Source organism: Achroia grisella, unplaced genomic scaffold, assembly GCF_030625045.1.
Source record: "Achroia grisella isolate CSIRO2021 unplaced genomic scaffold, CSIRO_AGI_Agris_v1 utg2671, whole genome shotgun sequence".
In the NCBI taxonomy this organism is placed as follows: domain Eukaryota; kingdom Metazoa; phylum Arthropoda; class Insecta; order Lepidoptera; family Pyralidae; genus Achroia; species Achroia grisella.
The window spans coordinates 1,134,546-1,145,897 of record NW_026712758.1 but is presented as its reverse complement, the minus strand read 5'-3'; the positions used below and the strand labels follow the sequence as shown (position 1 = coordinate 1,145,897).

General features: G+C 31.9%; 1 protein-coding gene across 1 annotated transcript; it reads left to right on the top strand.

Annotated features, from left to right (window-relative positions):
- The first annotated feature begins 88 nt into the window (after positions 1-88).
- Positions 89-10,998, top strand: LOC131842886 (myotubularin-related protein 2). Its single transcript, XM_059191451.1, has 13 exons — positions 89-331; positions 1,232-1,420; positions 1,569-1,643; positions 1,826-2,011; positions 2,597-2,812; positions 3,997-4,133; positions 4,834-4,959; positions 5,710-5,791; positions 6,282-6,452; positions 7,069-7,276; positions 7,724-7,941; positions 8,434-8,585; positions 9,204-10,998. Exons 1-12 carry the CDS (start codon positions 206-208, stop codon positions 8,578-8,580), a joined length of 1,881 nt encoding a protein of 626 aa, XP_059047434.1. The 5' UTR covers positions 89-205; the 3' UTR covers positions 8,581-8,585; positions 9,204-10,998.
- Positions 10,999-11,352: the final 354 nt, after the last annotated feature.

Below are 11,352 nucleotides of genomic sequence, written 5' to 3'. Positions count from 1 at the left end.
AGCAGATAGTCATCTGGCAACACTGTGTGACATTTTTGCTGTCAGTTGTATGTCAACTGTCAAATTTTATTTCATGACGTTTGTTTATATTTAATTTCATTCCATATTTCCTTCTATATTTAATAATCAAATATCTTCATCAATTCAGAAAAGAAATAATTGACTTATTTAATTTTTAGCAGATACAGTATTACTATAAATTAATATGGATAAACATAATAGTTCTGAGATATTAAATTCGGACTACTCACTGTCCAAAAATGCTAGCTCCGACTCCCTGGATTCAGATTCTAAATCAAGTTCATTGAATTCTAAACACGGACAAGACTCCGTAAGTTTCCTAAATGGATTAATTTATTCGTATCAAGTTCGATAGCAGTCCCTCGTTGCTTCCTGTGGGTTTATTGTGTTTTAAACTTCTTAGTCTTCACTGTTCTCTAAGATATTTAGCCTCTGTTAGTTTTCCATATTATAATGAGTGTCAAAACAGTTCATTTTTGCTTGTTTGTGAATCATATTCATAATTACAGGATGTCTGAATTATCAAAGGCTTGTATTCTTAAATTGATAAACATTGTCTTTCTAAGCAGTATTGGCCAAGATCTTGTTAAATATAAAATCTTTTCTATTGTTACGATATATGAGAAACAAAACTATTGACCCTTAAAGACAATATATGCATTTAAAGCGTAATGATAATTTTTAATTATATGCTAATCAGTTGAAAGTATTTGAGACATTATTTCTTATAAATCTTATTTTCAATTGTTTATCTTTCACTCATGCCCTGGCAGGGCATAAAAATCATAATGCAGGCAGGAGTACCTTTCCATCACTATCTACAGAAAAAATACACAGATAATAGTTGAATCTGTATAATTAATTGATTCTGAATTGAAGTAAGAATAACTTTGTTTTGTTAGATTTTATATTTAAAATAAATGAATATCTTAAATTTGTTTCTCCTAAATACTTTTATGACAATGAATGAAAGAAATAGTTTCTATAATAATATTCTTCTTTATTTGAAAGAATTTAAAAGTATTAAACAAGACAAAACAGTTTAAAACACAGGAGGGAAGTGAGTCCAACCCTCTGTTATTCTGTTATTACTGGAATAGTTAATTAATTGGCATATATAACTACCACTATGCTACTGTCTAATAATAATGTCGTTATTAAAGTTGCTTTTAATACAATCCTTAATTTTATTATTTTGTATTGTTTACAGCCCCATGTGTTGGGTGATATTCAATTTTTGAATAGTGAGAAGTCAAAGAGAATGGCTCAGGATGTTACATATTTATGTCCATTTAATGGTCCAATACGTGGTGTGCTACAAATTACCAATTACCAGTTGCATTTTCGCCCGATTGAACCCTCATCATTGCATAGCACACTGAGTGTTCCACTCGGTGTAGTAAGTATTTTTTTTTATTTTGATTTCTTTTCATCATGTTGTGGATTGATTTTGTATATGTAGATTTTGTAGATTGGTAAAATATAAAAAAAAAAATTTTGTTCATCTTTAAGTTAAAATTTATGTACATTTAAATATTTTCTTATAGATATCTCGTATCGAAAAGGTTGGTGGTGCCACATCTAAAGGAGAGAACTCATATGGGATTGAAATATTTTGTAAGGTAATTAATATAAGTATGTGATTAAGATTCAACATTTTGGTTTGTTATATTACATTACATTGTGGTATAAATTTCTTTTTCCAACATCACCTATTTCAAGTGCAGTTGGATGGTACCTTTATCTAATTACTTCAAATCATATAATGCTGAACAGTAGAAGAATATAAATATGTATTTTTCAGGACATGAGAAATTTGCGGTTTGCACACAAACAGGAAAATCACTCAAGGCGTGGCATATTCACCTATTTACAGCAATTAGCATTCCCTCTGTCTCATGGTTTACAACTTTTTGCATTTAGTTACTCCGAGACATTCCAAGAAGATGGATGGCATGTTTATGATGCTATTGGAGAACTGAGGAGAATGGTAGGTCCTCAGTTTTCGAAATATATGAAATTCTAAAAATATTATTAAGTTTTTATAGGTACTAAAATTGGTCTAACAACCTCTGTACGATTAATTAACTTATAACCTTAAAATTCTCTTCTACACACACAAACTTTTTAAAAAGTGAGTTTACACCGTGAACCATACAAATATGTCAACTGTTCTGTTAATTTTTACTACAAAAATGTTACTATACAATAATGTGTAACATTACTCATGTTTTCTCAGCCTCAGTGGTCTAGTTGTTTAACATATCACCTTACTTTCGATGGTCGCGGGTTCAATCCTTGCATGACACAAGTTATGTTACAAGAAATGTTTTTTAGTGTTTGTATCAGTTTTTTAGATCCAAAACAGCTGTTTAGCTTGGGACTAGATGGAACTGACTGATTGTTTTCGAGTTGTTATTTTCTTTATGGCTAAATATATATTTCTTATTTATATTATACATTAAAATACTATGACACTAACATAACAAACATGAACGAAAGGCCATAAAATAGTAAAGAAAATAATATGTAATGTAACATTATATTAGTGTTAAATGCTTGTTATTTTTTTCAGGGTGTAAACAATGATATGTGGCGAATAACTCGTATTAATGATAAGTACGAAGTTTGTGACAGCTACCCTGCCGTGTGGGCGGTGCCTACTGCGGCCACCGACGATTTGATTCGATCTGTGGCAGCGTTCCGCTCCCGGGGTCGTATCCCGGTGCTATCTTGGATACATCCCAGTTCGCAGGCTACAATCACTCGGTGTAGCCAACCTTTAGTTGGGGTAATTTAAATCAATTCATTGTAATATCTCTTTCTGTGTGAGAGAGGATTGTTGTAATGAGAAGTATTTTTTCTTGTTGCTAGTAATATATTATGTTGGGTCGAGCAACTGTCAGTCTCTCTCAGTAGCCATCATCTTTAGAACCTGGTGATTTAACTATAATGGGCTTGTCACCTGATTTTACGCTCATTCTATCATTTTTGTCAGCATAAGCTGTTTGTGTAGACAAGTTCTATAGCTACCCATTTAAAATATCTCATCTTGTCTTTTCCATTATTTCTAATATAATATCATGACCATATGATTTAGATCTTATTGTTGCTTTACAATATTTTTATTGCATATCTATAGATTGGTTACCTTTTGGATCAGCCTTCTATATTAGTTCTCAAAAGTGTATTAATACAATAGTTGTTAACATTCAGACATTCTTTGTTTATAAAGAGTTTTTAAATGAATAAGGTATTTGGCATATTTCAACAGATTTTGTTATTGCGCGAATCTTGATTAAAAAGATGTATAGTCCGTTAGTTCTGTAATGTTAATATGAATAAAGTAGCATACTTCATTTATTTTAAGCGTGCAATATTACTCATGTTATAAGAATTTTATTTGGAAATGTTGGCTTGTCTTGTTTAGCTCATAATCATTAGTCATACCATGGAAGGATACTAAATGACGTTAATAATTAACATAATGTGAGAAACAATGACACAGTTGCATTGTTGTTTACTTAGTAATGATCTACTGTAATAATGTACTGACCATATTTTAGTAGCTTAGCTTAGTTGGTGACTAAGTTAGTCTCAGGTTCTGTATTGGTCAGACTACATCAAGTGCTTTCTATATGAATATGATATAGATATATGTATTTTTTTTAGCATCTACCGAAAATATATATAGGCAATGAACTTACACAACTGTCATAAATTTGTAATATAGTACTATTGTATTGCATTTCTATTTACTGCACTGACGACGAATAATAACCCATATTACATGTTTCATATGGAAAAAACACGTAGACATCTGAAACTTAACATGTAATTTGAGAAATTCATTCTGAATTATAGAAAGTATTATGTAATTTATAAGTAATAATAAAAACAACTGTTAGGATTAAAAGCGCTTATGGTTTAGTTCACTTATTTGAATTTAATATATTTCATTGCTATACTTATTAGGTAAGCGGCAAACGAAGCCGCGAGGATGAACGCTATGTGCAACTTATTATGGACGCGAATGCACAAGGAAATAAACTTTTCATAATGGACGCGAGACCAAGTGCTAACGCCATCGCGAACAAAGCCAAAGGAGGAGGGTATGTTTCCATTTATTTTTTACTTAGTAGTATGTGGGCGTAGTTCTCGATCTAACCTGGTTAATTAATTGATTGATTAATTGTTACTGAATTCACCACGATGGGTTAACTGACCTGACTTCAGCCTATAATCCATTGGTGAGGGTAAGGTTATTGTTAGTAATGTGGACTAATAATCCCATTGCTAGCAATGTATGGTACATTGCTAGCAAGGGGATTATTAGTCCGACCTCCACGCGATAATAGCTAATCAGGTCGACCTCCACGCGGTCCCCCTGGAAACCATCGTGATAAAATTCCCGGTGAATTTGCCACGTTGGGCTAACTGACCTGACCTCATATTCATCTTATCATCCTCTACTGGTGCGTTAATCATTCTCAACCCTTAGCGCAGGCGGGAGCACCATTCCATTATCATACTCCAAAAAATCCATTGGTGTCACGAGTAGTACAGGCGGATGCACCAATTTGTTGTCATCCATTAAAAAATTGGACACTAAGGTAAAGTGCTTTTGGCATGGACCTTCCATTTCACATACGAAATTGTTTTCTAAAAGGGTTGAGTAGCTGCTTGACATCAGACACAGTACATACACCTTCCCCCTCCTTTTCTAATGACCCTGATTTGCGTAGGAGGGAGAAGGATTTAACATACCTCATTGCATAAGTATGAGCTATACCTTTAAATGTTGTATTTCAGTTACGAGTCAGAAGATGCATACCAAAATGCTGAACTAGTGTTCTTGGACATCCACAACATTCACGTCATGAGAGAGAGTTTACGGAAACTGAAGGAGTTGTGTTTCCCACAAATTGATCAGACCAGGTATCGAATAATGAGTTTTAAATATAACTACAAAGTATTATTATGACAGTACCAAAGTGTTTCGCCAAACAAATTACAAGTTAAGATTTATGTCATTGTAGTCTTCTGGGATGGTAATGTGTGAGTGATATCACGGTTGTCACATGGTAACGTGCTTACATAAAATAAAACAATAAACTAAATAGATATAAGAATTTTAAACACATAATGTCATCAAATACTATATTATAAAGAGAAAAGAAATAATAGCAATAATTTCACACAGCTCCATCTATTGTCAATTTAAGCAGAACTTGTGTTATAGTTTCTAAACAATGGATAGAAATTCATAAATACGATTTTTTAACACACGCCAATACAGGCAATCATACTCGTGAATACAATTTTGTATCGTGCGAGGAATCGAACCTGCGACCATCGGAAATACGGCTGTGTGCTAACCCGGTGAACCACTGAGGCCGATTACTTATGATTTTTTGTTTGTAATGAACAAACGCGAAAATGTGTAACTCATTTTAATGTTAATTGTTTCACATATAGAAAGCTGAAATATCAGCGAATAACACAGGCCGTGTTTCTATTACAAAAAGATTCCTTTTTAAATAGGATCCGTGCGAGTCGGTAATGTAAAATAGGTGTATTGTACACATCGCTACTCAGTTGTATTTTCGTTTTCTTAGTGGTTGTAATGTAGTTTCATTTAACTATTCAACATAGTTAAATCTTGACTCTAATGTAATCTTGTTTTAGATGGTTCAGTGGAATTGAAGCTAGTTGTTGGCTGAAACACATCAAATGTATATTAGCCGGAGCTGTTCGCATTGTAGACAAGGTATGGAGATAGAGATTGAACTGTTATGATGATATCATAGAAATATAAGCTTGCCAAATTATAGCACTGTTTAAAAAAATATCCAGTACATTACAAAATATCCAGTATTGTTACAATAATAATATGTATTATTACAATAAACATATGTATTTTAAGTCAGATTTAATTTTTATAAAATATAAAATATTAAATTACCTTCACATACATAAAAATATCGATAAAAATGTTGTCAACCAGGAAGTTCAGATTATAAAATAAAGTCTAGCCGCGTCTGTCTATATGTTCGCGATAATCTCTACAACTATTTAATAGTGATGTCTGAAGAAAAATTTTATGTATATTTTTTTAATACTCTGTGTGCCATGGCAATTCGCTAGTAGTTTTTTATTTAGTATTTGTTTAGTATTTTATTTATTTATTTAATAATTGCTCTTGTCTTTAAGTCGGGGCGAGTTGTTGTTTGTATATTATTGTGTGATATATTCCACAGGTGGAGAATCACAAAACATCAGTACTGGTACACTGTTCGGACGGATGGGATCGCACCGCTCAGCTCACCGCACTCGCCATGCTTATGTTAGACCCTTACTACCGCACCCTCAGAGGATTCGAAGTACTTATTGAGAAGGAGTGGCTGTCATTTGGACACAAGTTTCAATTGGCAAGTATATTCAGCATTCTGATTGAAATAAAAAAAAATCGGTAATCTAGATGGTGTGATTGGGGCCATTGCAAGGAATTCTTGACAGGCCAACATTTATTTACCTAGCGAGGTATAATAGAATGCAAAATAGCAGAGGGCGAGTATTGTTGTCTCTCGCAAATTGATTTAATATCTGCCAGATTCGAACAGTTTACTTATACTAAATACCTTAAAGTTATTCTGTTAAGTCCTGATAACTATATTAATCAATTAAGGTAACAAGCATGGAATTTAATATCCGGGAATAAATATTATTTAAAAAAAAAATTATATGCATGTAAAACGAAAACGCCTTGACATATTTTTATGATATTTTATATGCGTAATCAGTAGGTCGGAGAATCGGATACTATCTACCTTTCATACCCCTAAGTAAGGGGGGGTTTGTCCCCCCCTAACATATTTTTTTTACTTTTGGACAAAATTTTTTTTTTTATAATGTGGCGTTAAAAATACGTACAACCCTAAATGTTCATCTATCATCAACCCCTATTTTTTAATAGGGATTGTAATGTATACGGCAAAACAACGTTTGCGGGGTCAGCTAGTAATAATGTATTTACTGTTGTCACAGCGTATTGGGCACGGCGATGAGCGTCATTCAGATGCGGATCGTTCGCCCGTTTTCGTTCAATGGGTGGATTGCGTGTGGCAACTCCAGCAACAATTCCCCACCGCATTCGAATTCACCGAGAGACTGCTCATCACTATTGTCGATCATCTCTACTCATGTCGATTTGGAACATTCCTCTTCAACACTGAACGGGAGCGAGTTAAAGAAGGTACATAAGTTGTGGCTTATATACATAGGGAGAATGTCGACGAATCTACAGACTTCCGTTAAATTTCATTACTATGTTTGGGACTATCTCGTCCCAGCCAGAGTAAGAATATTCAAAACTGTAAATTATAGTTGTGTGTTTAAAGGCTAGTCCATATAGTTCGTCAGCCAGTATATCCAATAGAGCCTTCAATTATATTATAATGACTAAAATCCTACAAATCCATATCAACTTCTATTATCGGCATATTCATTCAAATGTAGATAATGACTTGAAATAAAGAACAAACTAGCTAACAAATTCTTTCTTTTATAAGAATAAAGCATTTATTTAGAATTCATTGATTAATTAGAGCAAATTTATATACATTAATGACCTTAAATTTTTACATTTATATATAATAGACTTGTGTGTCATAAGGTTACCTAACTTTTATTATTATTGCAGAGGTGAAAACAAAGACGGTGTCGCTATGGTCATATATAAATAGCAATCAGGATTTGTATCTAAATCCGCTATATTGGGGACCTTCTACTTTCGGCGCCGGTTCGCCGCCATCGCCGTATTCCCGGCCGCAGGGCGTCCTAGTGCCTGTAGCTTCGCTAAGGCTTATTAAGTTATGGAAAGCGCTTTATTGCCGATGGAATCCTACAATGAGGCAACAGGTTCGAATATTATTATGTTATAAATACTATTAAATGTAACAGGGTTTTGGTATTTCTATTATACTTCGCGCTCTGTATGAAGACGATATATGTATGAAAAATAAAGAAAAAATAATGTCATGTTTTTTTGTATTACACATTTATATATTCAGAATGTGCACACAGATTTTTTTTAAATTTGAAACATGTATAAAACACGATTTCTACAAATGAAGTTTTGTTAGAAAACTAATCAACTAGGTTTCTGTTACAATATTATAAAGATATCTACTTAATAATCGAAAAAAATACTCAGTATATATGTTTCTATATTTGATATCTGTTATAAGAATATCCTATAATGCTTGTCCCTGACGAGTCTAGGTAGCGAACATTAAAAAATGTCGAGCACAATAGATCTATGCAGGTCACAGTGCTACATGCCGTAGCAACTGACAATAGTCCAAAACCCTCATTAAAAATACTGTTGATGCTAAATAGATTCCCTTCTAGGATCCAATTTACCAACGTACCCGCGAGCTGGTGGCGTTACGAGCTCAACTAGAAGCAGCGGCTGCCGCAGCCGCAGGCGACCACGCGGCGCGCCAACAAAGACTAGGACTCACCCCGCCCAGAGTTGCCAGTCCTCATCACGTCTGAGAAATGTAAGTATCTATAATAAATAAAATGCTTTTATTGCTATACTCAGTTACTCATGTCACAGGTTTCGTGTTTATACTCCTCCGAAATGACTTGACCGACATTGATGAAATTTTATATGTATATTCAGTAGGTCTGAGAATAGGTTTATAACAAATTTTTATACCTCTCAGTGTTAAGGGTGATTTACCACAATTGTGTTGTACATTTTTGAACTTTATTTCATTAAATTATTATTTGAAAATACATACAACCCTAAATTTTCACCATTCTATCAGTAACCCCTATTTTTTAATAGCGATTTTAATTTATAAGGCAAAACAATGTTTGCTGAGTCAGATAGTAATATTATATAAAATGTAACTAATCTATAAACGGTACAGCTTGTCTTCCGACATAGGCAAGATCCTCTCAAGATTCATCTCATCAAGAAGATCATTCTGTCCTGTCCCTTTGTTTTACGAGTCCATACTGGACCGGCTATTTTCCTAATATCATCTTCCATCTTCCCATCTTATATTCTGTCTACCTCTATTTCTATTGCCGTTATAAAAATAAATTTATTAATCTTGTGTGGTTTAATACACAAGTAACAATGGAATAATTGATTTATTTTATTTCAGGTACATTTAGTGTGTTGCAATTGTTTACCTTGGGCCATGGAGTAAATGTCTGTATATTGTAGTATTATCTTTATACATTGTACCAAAATAAATACATCTCTTGCAATTTGTACTATTGTAGAGATAAAAATTATACACAAAAATATTCCAATGAAGAATTTTATATATAAGAAGAATTAATAGCTTTTAGAAAATGTCAAAATAGTTCAATACGTAAAACAAGTTTTTTAGATGGTTGACATTTTTATAAATGTGAAGGGGAGGCGTTCGATTATACACATCCAGTTTTATACTGGATATGAGACATGTAAAACTTGTAATATGTATGTGAATATATTACAAATTGTTTTCAAAAAGGATAATAGATAAAAATCCAGTAATAAGAAAAGTAATCATAAACGCGGTATTAAATTCTAATATTTTAAAATATATATAACGAAAGAGGTACACTGCCTTTAGTAAGTTAATGCGCTGGTGCAGACGGCATTACACTTAAAAGTAAGTTATATAACTAAAATAATTACATATAAATGTGGAATAGTGTAAACAAGTTATATAGTAATTAGTGTTTTATTATACGCCTATATTTCATATGTTAAATTTAAATAAATGATTAATTTTCTTATTAAAATAGTATGAGTAGTGTGGCGATAATTTACGTTGTTTAAAATATGTAGAATTACTTGCCAAATTAATAGTCCACCTCGTGACTTAACTAATAGATTTTTATTATTTAATTACGATAAATATATCAGCTGTAAAATCTATCTAGTTCCATATGTATGACATTCAGAGAGCTGTGGACTTGTTCCGCGTTTTTTAAATTGTATTGTTAGGTAAAAATATATTATGTGTTTTTCTTTATTATTAGACTTATTGAAGTATTGTCTCTCTTGAAAATTATTTGTATTAACGGTTACTTTTTTCAAGCAAATATGGTAGGAAATCGTATAATCTATGATATTACGAGAATGTATAGTGCAGTATAATATTAAAAAACTTAAGTATAGATATTTTTTTACAGTCTTGTAGGTATTATTATTGTTTATAATAGTCATATAATATCTCCCTTTGTTTAACACGCTACTTATCAATATTATATTTCAGAATTTCTTTGTTAATTAGTGTTAAATAAAACGACATTTGTACAGTTAACAAAACAACTCTCGTCCACAAATAATATATTTTTATTTTTGTGATCACGACATTTTAATTCTGTAATAGTTTCCATTAAAATTCGTAGATAGTAATACGTTTAAAATCGATGTACTTATCGATATTTAATTGTCTCCTAGTGACTAAAATTATAAACAAATTGTATTCATATTATAATAATAGTATTAATAATAACCCAAGAAAGTTCACACAGCGTCATCTAGTCTCAAACTAAGTTAACTTGTACTTTACATACTAACCAACTGATAGAAATAATTAAATACTTTTTGTAAATGCGAGGTATCGAACCCGCGACCTTCGCAAGTAAATCGGCGTATAACTAATGTACTTTTAAAGTTGTTAATTAATACTTTATTGTATGTTTTATTCAAAATCGCTCTACAGACAATAATAGATCATACGAAATTAAACTTACATCTTAATACCTTAAGAGATAAATTGTAAAACAATATTGATCCTTCGATACGCTAACGGTCACGGTTATAAATTTGTAAATGTAAAGATGATGCAAAGTAAAATTTTATAGTATATTTTTGTATACTAATCATTGTGTTTTCTGTAAGCAAGATATATTATTATTTGTACATCCATTCATTTTAGGTTTATGGTTATAAAATTATTAAATATTTTATTGTCTAAAACATTTTCATTTAATTTGTCACCAAAATCAACTAAATGAAAAGAATAGTATTTTGACGCGCACTACTGTTTGCAATTTATACATTAAATGACAACAACAAATCGAAAGTAAGTAAACACTTAATTTGATAAGCTAGTTAAAATTATATTTGACCTTTGACTGATAAAGGATTGTGACGATAGTGTGAGACAGGGCTGTATTCAAGACTACTATTATTTCCTATATATTTAATAACAATATTTATTCATTTTAATATTAAATTCAGAAAAGAAGCAGGTCCCAGAGACGAAACTTAAGAAGGTTCACTTTACTATATGAAACAATTTTTATACG